We start from the raw sequence: 22,641 nt of genomic DNA, 5'->3' as shown, positions 1-22,641 counted from the left end.
CTGTTGCCCAGCCGCAATCTCTTCTTTTACTCCCCTTTCATCACCTGCTCAGTGGCAGCCCTCCCCCTCTTCCTCTTTCTCTTCTCCATCCTATGCACCTTAGGCCACAATCCTGCAGATCTCTGAGCAGCAGCAATAGCTACAAACATTTTGAAATAAAATCAGCACAGGGTCTGTGAGGCAACATGCTCTCAGGCCTACCTCTACCCTTCTCTCACACAAGCTATTTATTTTTATTGCAGATATCCTGAAAACCTGACTGGTTAGGGGTTATCCTCCTCCTCTTCCCCCCCCCCCGAGAGATAGGTTTGTGAACCATTGCCCATGTTCAGCTTTGCGCCTCCCCCAACCTTCACGCTGAATAACTTTTAGGCATACAGGTGCCTCGAGATTTTGATAATTTATAGTCAGTCCTTATATCCCTACCTTACTCTTCCCAGAACAATCCTGTAAAATCACATAATTGCACATCATACTTTAAGTATTAAACTTTGTTGTGTATGTCTGTGTGTGTGTATATGTATGTATATATATGTATGTATGTATGTATATATATATATATATAAATAGATAGATACTGCAAAACACAATTCACCTCACACACTATATATAGAAAAACTTAACATCTTGCAACAGCCGGAAGAAAATCAGAGTTCATTTAATGTTTGGTAACTGCTGGAGAAACACCAGCCTGGGGCTTCAGGAACACTTACAAAAATTTGAGAAAGATTGTTCCAGATTTTTCATAATGCTAACATACTGTCCTGGTAGAACGGAACAGATGCCAAATTGAAAATGACAAATAATATAGTAAAGTATGGAAATGTAAGAGTTATTTGATTACATCTTATGAACATTTGAACAAAATTTGTAGCTTGCCACTTGATTTGTCATAATAGTGATATAGGGATATTTTTTTATACATGATTTTATAACATGGTGTGAATGAGAGTGATTTGATAATTTGTTGCTTTGTATAGTTTGCCTTGAGAAACTTGGTATGTTTAAATCTTAGTAAGTTAAATGTGTTTAACAAATATTCTGTTGCAAAATTAAATTTATTTGTAGTTTTGAAACATTAAGTTGATCAGGTTTTTCTCTATTTACTGTGGGAGGTGAATCTTATTTTGCGATAGTATATATTAGATTCCTTCTAGTTAAACATTATTTGTGCCAGATATAGATTTTTATTGTGTATATCTATATCTGTGTATATGTGTGTATATATACACACACACACAGATAATAGAAATGTTTCATACATCATGTCACAATGTCAGATGAATATGTTAGCTGTGATTTTTGGGGATAAGTTGCTAAAAAAAAAACCAACCCAAAAAACCCACTTTATTAGAAGATATTCATACTATATTGATTGAAGGTAATCTCTGAATTGGCTGGCTAGGCTGAAGTGGGATGTTTCCACTTACTACTCGCTATAAAAAAAATATCCAAGTCTGTTGTTACTTCAGTAACAGTGGCACAAAATCCTTCCATTACCAGACACTTTGTGAAGTAATATAAAACCCTGTGTAAAAAAAAAACAACAAAAATTCACTTAGATCCTATATAGTACATCTGCATTAACTCTGAGAACTCAAACAGCAACAACTCTATTTGAAAAGGCAATCCTGCCACTTTTGGGGAAAACAGAGTAAGTTGGACTGTTAAACATCCCATACATAACCTATGCGCTAGCAGAATACCTCACCTTGGTCACACACACACACACACACACACAACACAGATTCTCACCAAATACAGAATAAAAGTTCAGAAATTTATAAATGGAAATATGCAGACACAAACTTCAGGTTCACCCCTCCCCCTTTCCTATGCCATGCCAACAAGAGGGAGGAAGGGAACAGGAGGAGAAGATGGGTTGAATAAGGTTTCAGAGGGCTGCTCTTTGCATTGTACTGTGTTCTGTCTGCTCCAGGTTCACGTCTATCCTCCCATTCCTTGTATGCTACCTGGGAGGGGAGGAGCTAGAACAGGAAGCAGAGAGTCATCCTTTGCTGCCCGATATTTGGGACATTGGCCAATAGAATAATCAGAGCAGAGCCTTGTGTGCTAATGCAGTGGGCCCCGTGCTATGCCTGTTGGGTAAAAAAAAAAAGTTAATCCTGCTGATGACACCTCCATGGGCCTGACGCCTGGAACAGCTACCCTCAACACCCCCCCCCCCCCCCACACACACAAACACACACAACTATTCCTGATACTTCTGTACAGGGCACATCTGTAAGATGATCATGCATATCCTCATGGAGGCCACTTGCTTGCAACCATGCAAATCTTTGGACTTTTATGGAAGCAACTGAAGTCTGGCCACAGTATCAAAAGCTTTGAAAATGGAATGGACCCGATGCTTCTCACATTCCTCTTCTGCCTATTGGAGATCTGATGATTCTGTCCGAGGTTTTAACTTGTGCGTGTGTGTGTGCAAATACTACACCATGTACAGCTGGTGAGCAGCAATCTGGGCACTCAGCATGGATTCTTGAAAAAGACCTTTTTCCAAATGCATCCCCTGCTTTTAGATACTTCCTAGGAGGCATGTTAGTGATCACAAGTGCATTTAGCACATTTCAATGCTGATTTCACCACCACAGAATAGTGCATCAGATGAACCACTCCAAATGTTGGGGAGGCCTGGAGTTTATATTTTCGGTTCAACTTCTAGGCACCAGAAGGCACAACATTGGTCTCTACCACATCCTCATCAGCAGGTCCTTGAGGATTATATGAACTGGTAATAGTTACAGAATTTACTGGAGGTTGAAGAAACTGAAGAAGCCCGATATCTGTTCTTGAGTACTTTTCCTTGCTGATACTGATGGACACCGTCTTGGCCATTTTATCCAAAAACAGGAGTGGCAGAGATCTTCCAGAGGAAAGATGTGCTGAAGCAAGTCTGCTAGGGAATCTGAAGGAATCCCTCTGGAATCTTTCTCCTTCCTTGACTACTGGGAAAAGCTGAGCCAAGACCCCGGACGACGAGGGCAACTGAAGAAAAGATCACTGCTGATCCAAAGGGGAAACTTCTGGCAGAAATGAACTGAAGCTACTTCTTCCCCTTCTGATTTATGAAGACATTCTCCTGAATGAGAGGAATCCACTGCCTCCTGGTGAGGACTTACACCAACGCTAGAAACGTATGAAGAGTAATCACACCAGTGTGGGACTCTGCATAGCTCCACTATGTGGGAAAATTTCCTCTACCTTGGATAGAGAGGAACAGATATCTCTCTCTGGTCTTCAGGATTTAAGAAGGCAAAGAAATTATTCACTGGCATTGATAGTTGGATTCCCACTGGATGACCACCTAATTCCAGTACTATTGATCAGGCTGTGACAATGAAGACCAAAGAGCATTCTAAGGAAATTAAAGATTCAGTTAGACATACACAAGATAGGAAAAGGCTACAAAAAATATCTAAGTGCTTGGATATCCCAGTGAGTGCTGTTGGATGAATTGTGAAGAAATGGAAGCTGCATCATACCACCAGGCATTGCCTATACGAGTCATACCCTCAAAACTCAGCATTAGAGCAAGAAGGAAACAAGTGAGGGAAGACAGGGAGGCCAACCATCACTTTAAGGAGCTGCAGAGTAGAGTAGCTGAGACTGGAGTGGAGGTGCATCAGTCAACCATATCAAGAGCTCTTCGTACAACTGGCCTGCATAAGACTGTGACTAGAAAGAAGCCATTACTGAAGATAAACCACATCAAAGTATGTCTGGAATTTGCCAGAAAGCATCAGTGACACATCTAAAAGGTGGGATAAGGTTTTGTGATCAGATGAGACAAAAATGGAGTGTTTTGGCCAAAATTCAAAATGCTATGTGTGGTAAAGCCTAATGCTGCCCATTCCTCAGCAAACACTATCCCAACAGTAAAGTATGGAGGTGGCAGCATCATATTGTGGGGATGCTTTTCCTAAGCAGGGACTGGGCATCTTGTTAAAATTGAAGGACGGATGAATGGTGCAACAAAAAAGAGAGATACTGCAAGACAGCCTGCTTCAGTCTGCTAGAAAACTAAAACTTGGGAGAAAGTTCACCTTTCTTCAAGACAGATCCCAAGGCCAAGGCAACACAGGGATGTTTAAACAACAAAAAGGTGGATGCAGTGGCGTAGCCAGAATTGATTTTTTGGGTGGGCACAAGGTTAACATGGGTGGGCACAAGGCATGCAGGTCTACTAGTTGTTTTCTTACTGATAAATAATGCCATATACTGCACCCTAGAATGGCTTTCTAAGTAGTTTGCAACAGCCATTATGTGTCATGTATGAAACTTTAAAATAATTTACTTCAATTATTTCAAGTATAGAAAACAATCAAATCCAATCATATAATAAAACAAAAATTAATGTATTCTTTCATGAACCATCTTTGCAGAAACCCAGAAATCTTCATAAATACAATAAAATATAATTAATCATCAGAACAGGTGCAGCGCAGAGCTAGGGCAATTCACATTACAAGTAACATGAAAAAAAAAATTCGAATTCTGGTGTAATCTCAGCAAAAAATAACCCTCCACTGCTATTTTGTGAAGTAACAAACTCTTGCAAAGAAAGAGGCATCTGGAACCTTGCCAAACAATCACAGCACTGACTCTCAGGATTCAAACAGCAACCTTATGAAAAAGCAGCAATGCAAATACTACACCAGGCCCTAGAACATTAATACATCACCTACGGGAATAACAGAACAGGCTGGACTACTACTACAGAGAAACTATATGCTAGAAATACTCATTTCTGTCACAAACAGGCAAAACTGAGACCGACCCTTACCTAATATAGAAATAAGAGACTATAAATTAGAAACAGAAACATGTAGATAAAGCCAAAATAGAAAGCCTGAGAAACTAAAATGTCTGAACAGTGGAATACTTAAGAAAGAGCAAAATACAAAAATATAAGAATGCACATTCCCAAAGATGACATATTTAAATTGCTATCTCTCTCTCTCTCTCTCTCTCTCTCTCTCTATATATATATATATATATATATATATATTTTTTTTTTATTTTTTTTTTTATTTATTTATTTATTTTTTTTTTTTTTTACCTTTGTTGTCTGATCTTTGTATTTTTCTAATCAGTTGGTCCTGGTCTCTCTTTCCCATTTTTTCCCTTGTCGCTCATTTCCTAATTCCTCTTCAGTGTCTTTTCTACTACTGTCTTCTTTCCTTCCACACACACACACATATATACATAAATGCTTTCTCTCACAGACTCCCTCACACACTCAGGCTCTCACTCTCATATGCTCTTCCCCCCCCCCCCCCCCAAGCTCACATTCTCTGCAGACACACATACAAGCTCTCACTTTCTCACCCCTCCCCAGGCTTATATTCTTATGCACACACAGACGCACATCCAGGCACCCATTCTCATCCACACACACAAACCCATTCTCCCATTCTCACCCACACATACACACATTTAAGGTCCCATTCTCACCCACACATACACACTTTCAAGCACCCATTCTTACCCACATATTCAAGCTTCCATTCTCACCCACACACACAAACCCAGGCTCCCATTCTCACCCATATATATACACATTCAAGCTTCCATCCTCACCCATATATACACACATTCAAGCTTCCATCCTCACCCACATATTCAAGCTTCCATTATCACCCACACACATTCAAGACTCCATTCTCACTCCCATACACACCCAGGGTCCGATTTTCACCCACACACACACACAAGGCTCCCATTCTCATCCTCACATACACATTCAAGCCTGTGCACAGTTTCCGCTTCCTCCCCCCTGAGCAGGAAGATCAGCTGGCCTCTCCTGCTGCCACTGGCCTCCTGCTATCTTCGGGCCGTATGGCCGACCGATCTTCCTGTTTGGGGGGGGGGGAGGAGAGCGGAAGCGCCGCGCACAGTTTCCGCTTCCTCCCCCCAGAGCAGGAAGATCAGCTGGCCCTCCTGCTGCCACTGGCCTCCTGCTATCTTTGAGCCATACGGCTGACCGATTTTCCTGCTGGGGGGGGGGAGCGGAAGCTGTGCGCGGCGCTTCCGCTCTTCTCCCTCCCCCCCCAACAGGAAGATCGGTCGGCTGTACGCAGGAGGCCAGTGGCAGCAGGAGAGGCCAGCTGATCTTCCTGCTCTGGGGGGAGGAAGCGGAAACTGTGCGCGGCGCTTCCGCTCTCCTCCCCCCCCCCCCCCCAAACAGGAAGATCGGTCGGCCATACGGCCCGAAGATAGCAGGAGAGGCCAGCTGATCTTCCTGCTTTGGGGGGAGGAAGTGGAAGCTGTGCCCGGCGCTTCTGCCCCCCCCCTCCCCCCGCAAACAGGAAGATCGGTCGGCCATATGGTTGTAGGACCGCTTCCCCACGTGTGCCGTGATGGCGCGCCAAGCATGGGTTCTCCTCTTCACTGTCGCGGGGATGGGATCCCGCGACAGCCTTGCAGTTCTGGTGTCAGTTGGGTGGGCCTGGGTCTAAATTGGGTGGGCAGCTGCCCACCCAGGCCCACCCGTGGCTACGCCACTGGGTGGATGTTCTACGATGGCCAAGTCAAAGTCCAGATCTCAATTCAATTGAGAATCTGTGGCACTATTTGAAAATTGCAGTTAATAAGCGTCATCCAACCAACTTGATAAACCTAGAGCGAATCTGGCAGGAAGAATGGGCAAAAATTACTTCCAGTGTGCAAAGCTGGTAGAAATTTACTCCAAAAGGCTTAAAGCTGTTATTGCAGCAAATGTTGGTTCTACCAAGTACTAGTCTGGAGGGGTTGAATACTTATACAAGCAGCATTTTTCAGTTTTTAATTTTATTTAACAAAAACTGCAAAGAAATAATGAATTGTGACTTTGAAAATTTACTTTAAGAGCATACTGGTCTAGTAAACATACTGTCTGGCACAGTCTGTGTGACTTTATAATCCACTCAAATCTATTTAGGGGATTGAATACTTTTGCAAGCCACTGTGTATGGTTTCCTTGGGGCATGCCACATCTTCTCTGTTTCCTTTAAAAATGAGAATTCTTTGAGGTTCAGCCTTGTCCCCTATTTTATTCAGTATTTATATCTTTCTGATTTGCCAAGTCCTAGTGAACCTGAGAGTTGGTTTTACATTATATGCAGATATTCATTTTTTTTCCTCTGTTGAGACCACAATCTCTTATGCACTGGTGAAGCATGCTCACTCTCATGATCTGATCAAGAAGTGGATAAATTCAAATTATTCTGCTCTGAATTTGAAAAAAAATTCCTGAAATGTTATATGTGATATGTTTTCCTCGGCTTAATATCAATTTATTATTTTTTGATGCACCTCAAAAATCGCACCCTCAAAATCGCACACCTCACCTCCACCAGGGAAAGAGCCCTCTCCATCGCAGGCCCCACCCTCTGGAACAATATGCCACTTGAGCTCCAACTAGCATCATGTACTCAGAAATTCAAAAAAGGGCTTAAGACATGGCTCTTTAAACTATTAAACAGATTTGGACCCCACTTAATCACCCTGCCCCCTCTCCTCCCTTGTCCCACTTAATCCCCTTTGCCCTGCCCTGTTGTTGCCTGTATATTCTGCCATGATTGTATACCGTTCTCTGCTGTTCGACTGTTTCATCTGACATGATTGTATATAGTGCATACTTCTCCACCCTCAGCTCCCCTCCTTCCCCCCTTCTTCGTTCCTTGATTTTATAGCACCACCCTACTCTATTGTATTTAATGATATGTTAGCACCATTCTACTTGACTGTATTTAATTTGTTGCCCCTTGCTCCTCTGTACCCCTTTGTATTTAATGTTTCTTCCCCCTGCCCTCCAATACCCTTTTCCTCTCTTAGTTTTATTCTATACCGTCGTGCCCCTCTCTACATGACTGTATTTTATGTTTTTCCTTTTTTGCTCCCCCTTGACCCCCTCTTTTTTGAGTTTTATCTTGCAAAGTTGTATTTAGTGTTTATTGGATGGTTCCTTCACCCTTGTACCTTGTTTCCCGCAAGGTACCATTCCTCTCTTTTTCTTTCCTGCCCTTTTTTCACCCCCCTTTGTCGTTCCTCTTAGCTTCCTCGCTGCTTCCCTCTCCCCGCCCTGTTTTTTTATATTTTCCTCCTTCAGTTATTTGTGAACCGGCATGATGTGCCTATGAATGTCGGTATAAAAAGCTAATAAATAAATAAATATCTCTTTTTAAGCTCATTATCAGGCCGATACAGTAAGGAGCGGTAGGAAGAGCTGCATTAGTGCTGGGCGCACCCGCGGTTGCCGCACGCACAGTCCGGCTCACCTACCGCTCGATACTGTATTTAATAGCTTGCAAATGCAAGCTGCGTCCAAGAAGCTTCCGTGAAGCGTTAGACCCACGCAACCCATTTTACTGTATAGAGCGCTGTACAGTATCCTGGGTGCGCTGGCCTAACGCTTCACGGACACGCTGGTATCTGTCATTTCAAATGTCATTTGAAATGACATTTGAAATGACAGGTACCAGGAAGTGGACGGTTCTCCTTGCTCATGGTTGCCAGTCCTCTCTCCCCTCCTCCCGAAGCAAGGCGTAAAGCAGCCTTGCTTCGGGAGGAGGGGAGAGAGGACTGGCAGTGTAAAGCAACGAAGCGACTTACTCTTCTTGCAGCCCCCCTCCGGAGACGGACATCGGCGGAGACGGACCGCAACTCCCCTGCCTCCCGGAGGCAGCTGCCGGCGAAGATGGATGCCTGCACGGGCAAAAGCGGCCCCTGTGCGTGCAATTGGGCCGCTCAAGACGTGACGTCACATGCCGGGAGGAGGGGAGAGAGGACTAGCAATCCCGAGCGTAGGAGAACCGTCCACTTCGTTGCTACTTTTTTTTTCGCTTTTTCGATTTTTTCCGCTTTCGTTGCTTCGGGAGGAGGGGAGAGGACTGGGGCTGCCCCGGAGACCAGCACCCATGGACGCGGCCAGGGCAGGTGAGCGGGGGCTGGGGGAAAGTTTGCCGCCTACCCTTACCCCTGCCTCTAACGCAGGGGTAAGGGTAGGCGGTAAGTTAGCAGGTTAAACGCGCGGCAAAACGGCAGGTTAAAAAAGCGATAGTCGGGGCGCGCGTTACTGTATGGGAGGGAATAGCTAATTCGATCGTTTACATCTAATATACATGCCGCGGGCGGAAGGGGTTACCCGGTGATTTAAAGAGGCGGTAAGAATGAGTTAAAGGGGATAGTGTATCGCGGGTTGGACTAACGCGGCCGAAAAGTGAGTAGAAAGCGGGTTAGGAGCAGGGTAACTGCGGCCGCACTTTACTGTATTGATCTGAAAGTGTGTAGTGTTCTTGATTCTTCACTTTACTTCAGCCTCATCAGTGCAGTGGTAAAAATGCATTTTTAAAATTACATTTAGTGATTTTAGGACTGTTGTTAATCTCTAGTTATTTCAACTCTGGACTATTGCAACATGCTTTATCTTGGCTTATCTGCTTCTACAACTAGAGAGTTACAAATAGTTCAGAATACAGCCACATGACTTGTGTCTGGGACACTGGTTTGTGATTATATAACTCTGGTTTTATTTGTATTGTACTGGATGCCAATTAGTTTTTGTATCTATTTTAAGGTACTTGTGCTTTAATTCAAAGCTATTAGTGGTTTACACCCATCTGTGATTAAAAAAAAAAAAAATCTACTGTCCAAGCCATGTTTTACCTTTTATCCTCTTCTTTACATACCTTCCATAAAGCAAGTCCATCTGGCAGAACCTCAAACACCTGTTTTCAATTGCCAGACTTCTGTTGTGGAACACTTTAAAACTGAGAATTCCTTGTTAATTTTTAGGAAGCAATTGAAGGACTTATGATTTTACTTAAGTATTTCCTGATTTGGTTGTTTAAGTTAGGACTGATTCTTTATTCTTCTCTAGTTTACTATTCTATTTTAAGGTTTTGTTGTGTGGTTTGTTTGGTTTTTGGGTTTTTTTGGAAACTGCTTTTTTAGCTGATTGTTAGTTTAACTTTTGTATCTTTTCTCTGTCTAGTTATTACTGTCTGGGTCTTAATGGTGTTATTACTGTATATTTAATGTTTTGTTTTTTATGTTTTATGGATGGGTTTTTTGTGAACAGCTTAGAACTGTAGATTGGCAGGTTATACATTATTTTTAAAATAAATATGGGGCAGATACTTATATAGTCACATACTACATGGTTTCCATTTAGCACATATCTCTCTATTCAATGATAAAATCTTGATTGTTTCAACTGTTAAATGAAAATATTCTTTCTGAAAAGCTCAGTTTTAAAGGGAATCAAATGTTGCAAATATAGGTTCAAACTCTTGTCTGTAATTGCATGCATAAAATATGCCCATAAATTGGATTTTTTTCCTCCAGTCAGCATGTATTGGGCTATGTGATAATATAAATTAATTAAAAACAAACAGGAAATTGGGGGATAAATGACAGTGCACTATGCCCCAGAACGAGCCTCATATTAACAGAAAGAATAGCCTAATTGAAAAGCTTCTTTTGAGGGGGATATGGTGGTATATTTTAGTGCTATGCCCTCTCGGCTGATACTTTATCCTAACTGGGCTGAAGTGTTTCTTTAATTATATTTCTTGATGGCATAAAACTTGGAATATAGTCTGTGTGCCAATTCTTAAAACCATTTATTTTATCTTTGTTTTAGGATCTCTTGGAAAACAGGACAGTAGAAGATGTGCTACAAAAATACTTCAGCTATTCCAAAGATGTGCGATCTCTCCAAATGATGTTGGTTTGTAAAAGTATTTTGTTTTTAATTATCTGACTTCAACTTCCCCTTCTCTCTTTCTTCTCCTTTTCCATCTCTTTTTTCCTAAAGTGTTGTGGAACTGGTTAACCTATTTTGTTTTAATTAAGAAAAAACATCTAGCCAGTTGCTCTCCTACTGCTCAGTGTTAGCCGATGATTTTCTATATCTGTTCAGTTAACTTTTCAATTGTTTTTATTTTTCTTCTAAACCCTCTGCCTTTGCTTATGAATTTAGACCAAAAAAAGTCCATTCTGTCTTTTGATTGTGGTAGCAAAAGGTGAAGTCTGGACATCACACCATGAGATGGTTGAGTATGTAGTGTTCGGCTGTTGTTTCACTTGACATTCACATAGTGTGTGAGTGAGAGCTGCTTTATTTCATGAGTATTGTGTCAGCACAATCTCTGCTTGATTCATCAAGAGCAACAATTGCAAGCCGGACTTGTTTCTTAGAGCTTGTGGTGCAGAAATTTTCAGTTCATTACCTCTGTATACAAGCCATTGCTGTCCAGAGAAGCTGGATGTGATCTGCGTGTACTATGAGCTGATTACTATCCAAGCACTTATTTGGTTCCCTTCTGGTTTGTTTTTTTTCATTATGTTTGGTTTTACAGCACATAAGTTATGACATTTACATAGAAATACTCTGTTCAAACTTTCTTTTCTAAAGTATGTGTTTTTTGTTTAAGACCACATGTCTTTCAAAAACAGGACATTACTAGTTAGAGTGAAAATGAATTTACTGTTTGGAATTCTCAGTCAGTAGTGTGGGTATACTAGAATCTGTTTTCTAATTGGTGTTATTCACACTTGTATCCTACAAATCTTGTGTGTAGATGAAAAATATGTACTGAAAAAGATTAAACTGGCCTGTTTAGTCTTTTGGCATCTCTCTTCCCTCTATGTGGGAGAGACATAACCATAAATGAGCCTAAATCATGGCCTATGAGTTGCCTCCTATTTTGTGTCCTTTGAAGATGTTTAGTAAATAGAATCCAATGCTATGTTTAGAAATTGTGTTAATAGTTTTCTTTTATCTGTTCAATTTTCTTTGTATTCCCTTTAGATGCTTGTCTTAAGTCGTATAACTGTGTCTCATCCACACATAAATGCAACTGACCTTATAGAAGCCAACAAACTTCAAAGTATGGACTCGAAAGTCAACATTGTACTTGGTAAGGATCTTAATGTCAGTAAGATTATCCAGTCACAATGAAGAAGCAGAGTATCCAGATAACGAACCTTATCTTTTTTTAAAAAATGTTAATTTATCCATTTGTGAAAGTCTGGAACAGTTTCTTCTCAAATTTGTGTGTTTCAGGCACTTACAACATTTAATACCCAAGGAGCGATTATATTATATTAAGGAGCAATTATATTAGATTCATTTGTTTACTCATTTTTAAATAGAGGTCTCTAGACTGTATTGTACCATTAGAATATTCCTTTGCGTAAGTATTATCTTGCATTATGTAGACATGAGGAAACAGGTTTCCTGGTATTACATCCCAAAAATGAGGCAAATTTGTTTTGGGGGGTGGCAGAGCAACATTTGCTATCAACTTTCACCTGTGTCTGCTGTCAAGAGAACATTGCCCTGCCAGTAAAGGATACTGGAAGAAGACCCTCAAAAGCTGCACAAGGGATCTCTTCCCCTAGTCCACAAAACAGGTTGGCAGACAAAAGACAGTATTATCACGGAGCCTGGGGATCTCCTTCTCAAAGGTGGAGAAGCAGCCAGCATAGGCTCATCTAAGATCTTGGCCTCATAGTAGCAGGAAAGGGGAAGCATACCTAGACAAGAGGGAATCATAAGGGGAGGAAAGGAGCATGACAAGCTAGGGTAAAGAAAAAAAAAGAATAGGCTACTAATGGAGTTGCTGAAGTATGAGTATATGAGACAGATGAAGTTATGAGGAAAGGTTTGTGGAAAAGAGGAGAAGAATAAGGAGGAGATCCATATTCAGTTGCTGTGCAGCTCTTTTAGGTAGCCATATAAACTTATCTGACTAACTATTGCTGTATGTTCAACGGTCAGATAAGTTTATCTTTCTAACTTTGACAGCTCTATGGGACAATCAAACTTAGCTGGATAACTTATCTGACTAATTCATCTTCTCCTTAAAATGCCTCTGGACCGCCCCTAGAACACCTCTCATTTATCAGACCAAATTCTAGCTGGATAAATAGGTATCATACCAGAATTTAGCAGGATAAGTGGTCAAATTTTAATTTAGCCGGATAGCTTCTTAGTTATCCGACTTAATGCGTTTGAATATGGACCTCAAGGCTGTAGAGGGGTAATTATGAAAGAAACAGCAACAGCAGGAATAAAGCTATGAAAGGAGCAAAGGGAGATGGTTTCTGGGGAGAGAGAAAGAAGTCTGTGGGAGAGGGATAGAAAAGTTAAAGGCAGATAACACTTAAGAGATGACAAACAGTAGGGTAAGGACAAAAGCATGAGTTTTAAGAGATGAAAAAAAACACAGATAAAAGTCAAGTATAAGAAGGTTAGGAAATGATTTTCTATTTTTAAAAAAGTTGCACATTTTTGACTTGCTGCTATTCAAATTCTTCTTGTGTAGCAGTGAGTACTATACAGTTTTAGTGTAAAATATTCCTTGGTAGAAATCTATAACTGCTAACTTTTGCTTTGTAATCACATACAAACTCTGTAGTAAACACCTTAAAATACATTGGGACTATCAGTAGAGGAATAGAATTATCCCAGGACAAGCAAGATGCTAGTCCTCACATATGGGTGACGTCACTGACGGAGCCCTATTGCGGGAAAAATTTCTGTCAAAGTTTCTAGAAACTTTTGACTGGCACTGTGTGGCCACTGAGCATGCCCAGCATGCCATGATATTCTCTGCCACAGGGGTCTCACTCTAGTCTTCGTTTTTCTGCACTGCTGTAAGCATCGCGGAGATAGGAGCCCTGTGAGTTTACTCACAATTCTGACTGAAAAGTCAATTATTTTTCACATTCTCACCCATTCAGGATCTCTCTTCCTTTTGTCACCGGATGGTGACAAATTGATAGCATTTTTTACATTGTAAAAACAAAATTTTTTCTCACAGAATTTTCATCGATGGCTGTCGATTCCGACATGGCTTCAGGGTTTAAAAAATGCCCGATTTGTAATCAAACCATGTCAGTTACGGACCCACATCTAGAATGTGTAGTCTGTCTAGGAAAAAAGCACAATATCTCCTCATGTCAACAATGTCAGGAGATGACTCCGAAGGATAGAAAACTTCGGCAAGAAAAGATGGCACATCTGTTCCAACTTCAACTCCTTCCATCGCCTTCCACTTCAACTAAATCATCTCCAACAGGAGTTACAAAGAAACTCCTTCTCAAAAAACGACAGTTGGAAGGATCCGGAGATGCGGCACCGCCAGCCCCGTCGACGTCATCGACGAGGTCAGTCACAGAACCGCGGCCTAAACACAAACATCGACATCGTCTAGCCTCGGCTTCACCGTTGCTTCCCCCCCCCCCCAGGGGAACCGAGTGCGAAGCGGCATAAAGATGCGGATCTACCACTGCCACCCATGCCTACTCCGGTACCACCTTCGCAGTCACCGCTATCGACTCCTCTATCGGTGCCGATACTTCCACCTACTACGCAAGACTTATAAGGCAAGTAGTGATGGAAGCCTTGAAAACGCAACTTGCGGCGACCGCGCCGATGCCGGTGACATCTTCCACACTCACGTCACCGATGCCGGTAGCACCGATACCGATGACAATTTCGATGCCGGTGACATCACCCGCAGTATTCTCGATGCCGGAGAAAACCTCGATGCCAGCGACATCGATTCCATCGATGTCATAGATGACTATTCCCACATCGGTGTTCTCTTTTTTACAAACATCGATGTCGATGACTTTGACTCCACAGCCGATATCCATCTACACTACAGCACCGACCCTACAATACAGTACAAAGGCATCGGTATCTGCCAAGAAGGCATCGACTAAACTAAAATCTTCGATGCCAAAACACCCGCCAACAGCACCACATCTTCCTGAGACTTCAGGTTCTGCAGAAGCAGCGCTGCATACTATCCTGACTAAGCGATACCAGGATTTATTAGCCTCCTTATCATCTGATCCTAGAGAAGAGGATCTAGAAGACACTCCACTCGAGGACCCTTTACCAGGACCTTCTGGTCTTCCTCCTCCTAGGACTGCTACACATCATCATCAAACTCAGGAGTATGACACTTGGTCTGACACCGCCTCGGATACATCCTCAGAAGCCTTTATGTCTGACCCATCATCACCACATGCCAGGAAACAGTCTCCTCCAGAGGACTTCACTTTTACCACCTTTGTACAGGAGATGGTGGACTCCATCCCCTTTAAATTGCAAGCAGAACAGGACACCAGGCAACAGACTTTGGAGGTTCTCCAATTTGTCGACCCTCCAAAGCAAATTGTTGCAATTCCTATACATGAGGTTCTTTTGCAACTACACCGTCTCTGGGAACATCCCTGTTCTGTCCCAGCAGTAAATAAGCGCATAAATAGTACTTACCTTGTACAAGCCACGCCTGGATATCAGAAACCACAACTTCGCCACCACTCAGTGGTCGTGGAATCAGTGCAGAAAAGGTCTAAAAGAACAAGGGTCCAGTCATCAAATCCCCCAGGTAAAGACCATAGGTTCCTGGATTCCCTGGGCCGTAAGGTCTTTCAAGGTGCAATGTTGAATTCCAGGATCTCAGCTTATCACCTCTGTATGACCCAGTACCAGAGAAATCTATGGAAACAAATTGAGGACTTTGTTCCATCTCTCCCCACACAATACCAGGAGGCTGCACAGGCTATCATAAACAAAGGTTTAGAAGCCGGAAAGCATGAAGTCCAAGCTGCCTACGATGGCTTTGAGACTGCTTCAAGAGTGGCTGCGTCAGGCATCAGTGCCAGGAGGTGGGCCTGGCTCAAGGCCTCAGACCTTGGGCCGGAGGTGCAGGATAAGCTAGTAGATCTCCCCTGCCTAGGAGACAACTTATTTGGATCCAAGGTACAGGATGCTGTGTCTCAATTAAAAGAGCACACAGAAACATTAAGACAGCTATCTTCCCTCCCACAGGATCCCTCCGTGCATACTAGCCGTAGACCTCCAAGGAAAGACACGAGACGACCTTTCTACCGACAACGGAGATATTACCCTCCTGCATCTAGACCCAGGCCCTCCAGACCTCAGCAAAGACCGCAACCACGGCAACAGAGAGCAGCTAGGCCCTAACCTGCTCCACAAACAGGACCTGCTGCTGGTTTTTGAAATTTCATCCAGAGAACTGAGCCTTTACTCAAATCCTCAGCCAGGACTGCCAGTGAGGGGCCGGATATCCAAATTTTACAACAATTGGATATCAATAACATCAGACCAATGGGTCCTATCAATAATATATCGAGAATATCAACTCAATTTCATCTCAATTCCTCAAGATTTTCCACCAAGACAATCTCATCTCAGCAAAAATCACATGCTTCAACTACAAATAGAATTATCCACCTTCTGAAAGCCAGGGCAGTACAGCCGGTACCCCGGTCTCAGAAGGGAAGAGGATTCTATTCCGTTATTTCCTCATTCCAAAGAAAACCGGAGGCCTACGTCCCATCCTAGACCTCAGAAATCTCAACAAATTTCTAAAAAAAGAAAAGTTCAGGATGGTTTCTCTAGGCACCATGCTTCCACTTCTTCAAACAGGAGACAGGTTTTGTTCTCTGGACCTACAAGACGCTTACGCTCACATTCCAATATTCCCTCCTCATCGCAAATATCTGCGCTTCATGGTGGGTCATCAACATTTCCAGTACAGAGTATTGCCATTCGGCCTTGCCTCTGCTCCCCAGAGTATTCACCAAATGTCTGGCAGTAATAGCAGCACACTTGCACAAGCACAGTGTCCATGTCTTTCCATATCTATACGACTGGCTCATCAGAAGTCACTCTCAAGAGGGAGCTCTCACCACTCTCAGTCGAATGATTTCCCTACTTCACTCCATGGGTTTCCTCATCAATTATCAAAAATCCCACCTTACTCAATCTCACCTACTTCAATTCATAGGTGCAGACTTGGACACTATCCTATCAAGAGCGTTTCTACCCGAGGATCGAGCAGAAACATTATCCCTGTTGGCAAACTCGATTCACTCAAAGAAACAGGCAACAGCCCATCAGTTTCTCACCTTACTAGGCCACATGGCCTCCACAGTTCATGTCACTCCTACAGCAAGACTAGCCATGCAGGTAACTCAATGGACTTTAAAATCTCAATGGATCCAAGCCATTCAACCACTACATTCTCCAGTTCAAGTAACCCACCAGTTACGTTCTTCTCTACTCTGGTGGGTGAACAAGGACAATTTGCGCAAGGGCCTACCCTTCCAACAATCAGTCCCACAGATAACTTTAACTACAGATGCATCCACCTTGGGTTGGGGAGCGCACATAGACACTCTCCAAACTCAAGGAACTTGGACAAGACTCGAAGCAACATTTCAAATCAATTTCCTGGAACTTCGAGTTATATGTTAAGCATTGCATGCGTTCAAGGACTGCCTTTCACACAACTGTTCTAATCCAAATGGACAACACAGTAGCCATGTGGTACATCAACAAACAAGGAGGTACGGGCTCATATCTCCTTTGTCAAGAAGCTGCACAAATTTGGGGCTGGGCCCTGAAACACTCAATGTTTCTCCAGGCCACTTATCTGGCAGGCATTCACAATGTAGTGGCAGATCGACTCAGTCGTCAGTTCCAACCACACGAATGGTCCCTGGATCCCTCAGTAGCGACCAGGATATTTCAGCGTTTGGGTCAACCAACAATAGACCTCTTTGCGTCACATCTGAATCACAAAGTGGACAGGTTCTGTTCTCTTCACAAACAAAAAAAACCAGCCAGCCAAAGACGCCTTTGCTCGCCCCTGGAACTCAGGCCTTCTATATGCGTATCCTCCAATACCGCTCATAACCAAAACTCTAGTGAAGCTACAACAGGACAAAGGGGTCCATGATACTCATAGCCCCCTATTGGCCTTGACAAGTGTGGTTTCCCACACTTCTAGACCTCTCAGTCAGGGATCCAATTTGTCTGGGAGTAGCTCCCACTCTCATAACTCAGGATCAGGGTCGTTTGTGCCATCCCAACCTTCAATCCCTATCCCTGACAGCATGGTTGTTGAAAGCTTGATCTTACAACCACTCAGTCTTTCAACCAATGTATCTCAAGTGCTTATAGCTTCACGTAAACCTTCAACACGAAAGAATTACTCTTCCAAATGGAAGAGATTCACTTTGTGGTGCAGACAAAAGAATATTGATCCTTTCACTTGCCCCACTACTTCTCTACTAGACTACTTATACCATCTTTCAGTATCTGGTCTCCAGACTTCATCTGTAAGAGTACATTTAAGTGCAATCTCGGCTTACCATAACAAGATGGGAGATACACCTGTTTCCTCACAACCTCTTGTCAGTAGGTTTATGAGAGGTTTAACTCAACTTAAACCACCAATTCGGCCGCCTGTCACAGAATGGGACCTGAATTTGGTTTTAACAAGACTCATGCGTTCTCCTTTCGAACCCATAGATTCCTGTGATCTTAAATTTCTCACATGGAAGACTAACTTCCTCATAGCCATTACCTCAGCTAGAAGGGTTAGTGAGTTACAAGCACTTGTCACGTACTCACCCTATACAAAGTTCCTACATGACAGAGTGGTTCTCCGTACACATCCAAAATTCCTTCCCAAGGTAGTTACAGAATTCCACTTGAACCAATCCATAGTTCTACCCACATTCTTTCCAAGGCCTCATTCTCACCAAGGGGAACGGGCCTTACATACTTTGGACTGTAAGCATGCACTATCTTTCTATTTAAACCGCACTTCAGTCCACAGGAAATCTAATAAGCTTTTTGTTTCCTATGATCCAAACAAACCGGGTAAAGCAGTGGGTAAACATACTCTATCCAATTGGCTAGCAGACTGCATACAGTTTTGCTGTGAAAAAGCAGGCCTTCCTCTCCAAGGACGAGTAAAAGCACATTCAGTAAGAGCAATGTCAACCTCAGTAGCACACTATCGTTCAGTGCCAATCCTTGACATATGTAAAGCAGCAACATGGAGTTCTCTTCATACCTTTGCAGCTCATTACTGTTTGAACAAAGAAGGACAACAAGATTCAGCCTATGGACAATCTGTCTTAAAGAACTTGTTTCCAGTTTAATCCCAACTCCTTCTACATCCATCCTGCTGTAATCTTTAGCTGATTCATTTTCAACAACAATACTTCACCGTTGCTTCACTACAAAATGACTCAGCCTCTAGCTTGCTAATCACCCATATGTGAGGACTAGCATCCTGCTTGTCCTGGGATAAAGCAAAATTGCTTACCTTGTTAATATGTGTTATCCCAGGACAGTAGGATGTAGTCTTCACGAAACCCACCCGCCACCCCGTGGAGTTGGGTCTCATACCTTTTATTATTTTATTTTTTGCTGAAGCTTATTGCTACATACGAGACTAGAGTGAGACCCCTGTGGCAGAGAATATCATGGCATTTGCTCAGTGGCCTCACAGTGCCAGTCAAAAGTTTCTAGAAACTTTGACAGAAGTTTTTCCCACAATAGGGCTCCGTCAGTGACGTCACCCATATGTGAGGACTACATCCTGCTGTCCTGGGATAAAACCTATTACAATGTAAGCAATTTTGCTGTACATGTTTTCTTATAAACTGCCCGAGGAATGAGCAGTTGATTGGACTTGAAGGTGCAAGGAACGAAAGGGCAACCTTTCTCAGTGTAATTTATTTATTTATTTATTTATTTTTCTATACCAACATTCGATCTCAATTGAGATATCACACCGGTTTACATTCAGGTACTGTAGGTAGGTATTTTTCTATCCCCAGAGGGCTTACAATCTAAGTTTTTGTACCTGAGGCAATGGAGGTTAAAGTGACTTGCCCAAGGTCACAAGGAGCAACAGCTGGACTCGAACCCTGGTCTCCTGGTTCATAGTCCACTGCTCTAACCACTAACCATTCCTCCTCCCTGACTTTAAAAGGACAATTTTCCCCCTCCTTGTAGTCCACTAGCGATACCTCATAGTATTAGGTTTTCCTACTTTTTTTTTTTAATTTTAAGGATTTAAACCTTGCATCTGCTATATTTATATCCAGATTAGACCAAATGGGTGCAGCACCGTTTGCCAAGGTGAGACCAGCAATTATTTAGCTCTTGAATCTTCTGTTTTTCTTCCTTCTCTGGTGGTGTCACTTCCTCCTCAGTTACAGTCTATTGGTCTGCTAGGGGGAAAATGCTTTTGCAGGAAAGTGTGTATTTTTTGTTCCCCTACTCTGTCCCCTCATTACAGAGCAGGTTTTCTGGCTCTTCAGCCACTAAACTAACTGTTCTTTCTCCCACCTTGTTTGAAATTAGCTGTTCAGCTAGTAGGGGGGAAACATCCCGGGCCAAACTGTTAAAATGGTTCTCCGATGAAAAGCAGGGGTGAATTGGCCCACGACACATGAATATCATCTGATAGTGCCAAACGGTTCCATGTCTCATATCTCAGTAAAACTTTACAGAGTATGTGCAGTTCTCGTGCATGTACCACTTTGTGAGCCCCTCAGTCAGTCTCTTTTTATCCTAACTTCCGCACAGGTACCTTCTCTCTCTTTTTCATATTGAAAGTTTTCAGTTTTCTGCCTTGTTGCAGTTTTAAGGTTTTTTTCTCTGCCTTGGCAACCCCTCAACAGCACTTTTAAAAGGTTTTCAGGGAAAAAAAATGTTGAAGGGAAAACAAAAAGTCTAAGAAGCATGTCATCAGTGACTTCAAGATCTAAATTGGTGGGTGCCGGTTGTCCATCACCAATATCCATGAGATATGCTGCAAGTGCTTGGGCCTGGATCATTATATGGTGACTTGCTACATCTGAGGATGCATTTTTCCTGAGGCTGAACAGTCTTGGGTCTGGAAAATGTGGGACCTTAGAAGGACATCAAAGGGTAAGCACTGGCACTAGTTGGGCCTTGAAGCCACTTCTACTTCAAGCTCACACCATGTGGAGATGGACCAGGGTTTCTCCTCCCCCCCACCCCACCCGTGGCATTGGTTCCTGGATCCGTCTTTGGCCTGGGTTTGAGCAGAGCTAAGATGCCTGTGGTACCAGAAGAAGCATGGAGCAAGGCGCCTAAGCAGGGTTTGTACCTAGGGCCAGGCCCTTCGGAGCCAAAGAAACGTAAGTTTGCACCCAGGCAGGGCTCCGCAACAGGCCCAGCATCAGCGTGTAAGAAGGATGGGGCCATGTCTGTGCAGGTACCATCTTTTCTGGTGTAGAAAGTTCTCATGGGGCTGATATACCCACTCCATGGCTCCATCAATGCACTCAGTCCTACATCACTGCATCCAGCGCTATTGGTGCAAGAAGCTGTGGTGCTGTCCGAGAAGGTGCCAGTCCAATCTCCACCAGTGTGGAAGAGCTCTGAAGAGGCCCCGATGTGGAAGATTGCTCAGAATCCAGTTCCATCGACACAGAGCATCTTGAAGCTAAAAATGGAGTCACATTGTTTGGCAGTGTTGCAACAAAGTGAAGAAAGACAAATATGGTTCTTGGAAAAGGATGTATCTCCTTCAGTGTCGGCCCAAAGGGCACCTCAGGCTGCGGACAAGTTAACAGTTGGTGAAGAATTTATTTGCCTCATTAATACTCTAGAACAGAAGGGGGAGTTAGGAGCCTTTCCTATCCAAGATAGAGCCCTATCTAGTTGAACACTAGTATGTGCCTCACCACAGGAGTTGCCAGCTATAGGCCTGAGCACACAGCAAGTGAGAGGTTTCTCCTCTTCTTGGGTGGGTGAAGAAGAGTTTCTGTGCAGCTGGACTACGTTCCTAGAGGTGCTCCTCCAAAGCAACAGAGGTCTTCACCCCCACTACCACCATCATCATTGGGGTTATGGCTCAATATTTTCCTCCTAGCCGGGGGTGGAAGAGGATTTTATGGGAATACCATCTGATCTCTTACCTGACTTGCCTCAGCATATTTTCCCTCCTGAAGACTTTTGTTACTCCAAGTTCTTTACATAAGCTAGCTAAAGTACTTAGCATTAATATTCAGAAAGAGGCTGCCCAAAGACAATGTCTTTCAAACTGTTGCAATTCCTGCAACTGCCAATGTATTTGGCAGCAATTTTGGTTTGCAAGTGCTTCAGGATTTCCAGATGTGAATGTGGCAGTCTCCCACTCATGTCTGCCAGAGGCCCCTAAGCTTGACCTGAAATATAGGGTGCAAGTCCCCCTTGGTTTTAATGTGGTCTTGCTTCCTCACCACTTGGCAGTGGTAGTGAACTCTCAGGCAGTCGAGGAGACTCAGGAGTACTCTAAAATGCCTCTACGGAAGGATCTCAAAATTCTAGATACCTTTAGCAAGGTGGTGTTCCAGGGTTCTATGTTAAGCACCCAGTGAAGCTAGCAGCAGACACAGTCTAAAATGGGTCCATGTTTTTGATAAGAGTTGAAACCTAACTCCATCCCTCCTCTATGGGGGTGAAGGGGGGAATCTTGCTTGACAGAGTGGTGAAAGATTACCAGAGATGGGTGGGTCTTAAACTGTGGAGTGTGGCTACCACTTGAATTTTTCTCACTGCCCTCCAACTCAACATTTTGTGGCCTTCATTTCAGGTCCATCTCAGTCTGCCCAACTACAGCTGAAAATGATGTTACTCCTTCGGCGGTGATTTAGCTGGTGCTTTGCTAGGAGTGTGGTCAGGGATTCTGTTCCCAGTATTTCCTTATTCCCTAGCAAATGAGAAGTTTGAGACTTACGTTTTTTATATAAAAGCTGAATAGGCTGTTTGTC

The 22,641-nt window shown here is 43.1% G+C and overlaps 1 protein-coding gene across 10 annotated transcripts in view; it reads left to right on the top strand.

The window, feature by feature from the left end:
* ORC4 (origin recognition complex subunit 4) overlaps nt 1-22,641 on the top strand; it is a 179,691-nt gene that overhangs the window by 108,605 nt on the left and 48,445 nt on the right. For all 10 annotated transcript variants that reach the window (XM_029605426.1, XM_029605431.1, XM_029605433.1 and 7 more), the window contains 2 exons: nt 10,649-10,735; nt 11,819-11,927. In XM_029605426.1, coding sequence (XP_029461286.1) covers nt 10,649-10,735; nt 11,819-11,927 — 196 coding nt within the window. The remainder of the gene's footprint in view (nt 1-10,648; nt 10,736-11,818; nt 11,928-22,641) is intronic.

The sequence above is a fragment of the Rhinatrema bivittatum genome, chromosome 6, assembly GCF_901001135.1.
Source record: "Rhinatrema bivittatum chromosome 6, aRhiBiv1.1, whole genome shotgun sequence".
NCBI lineage: Eukaryota > Metazoa > Chordata > Amphibia > Gymnophiona > Rhinatrematidae > Rhinatrema > Rhinatrema bivittatum.
Note: the sequence above shows the minus strand (reverse complement) of the source record. Positions and strands in the feature narration are given on the sequence as shown.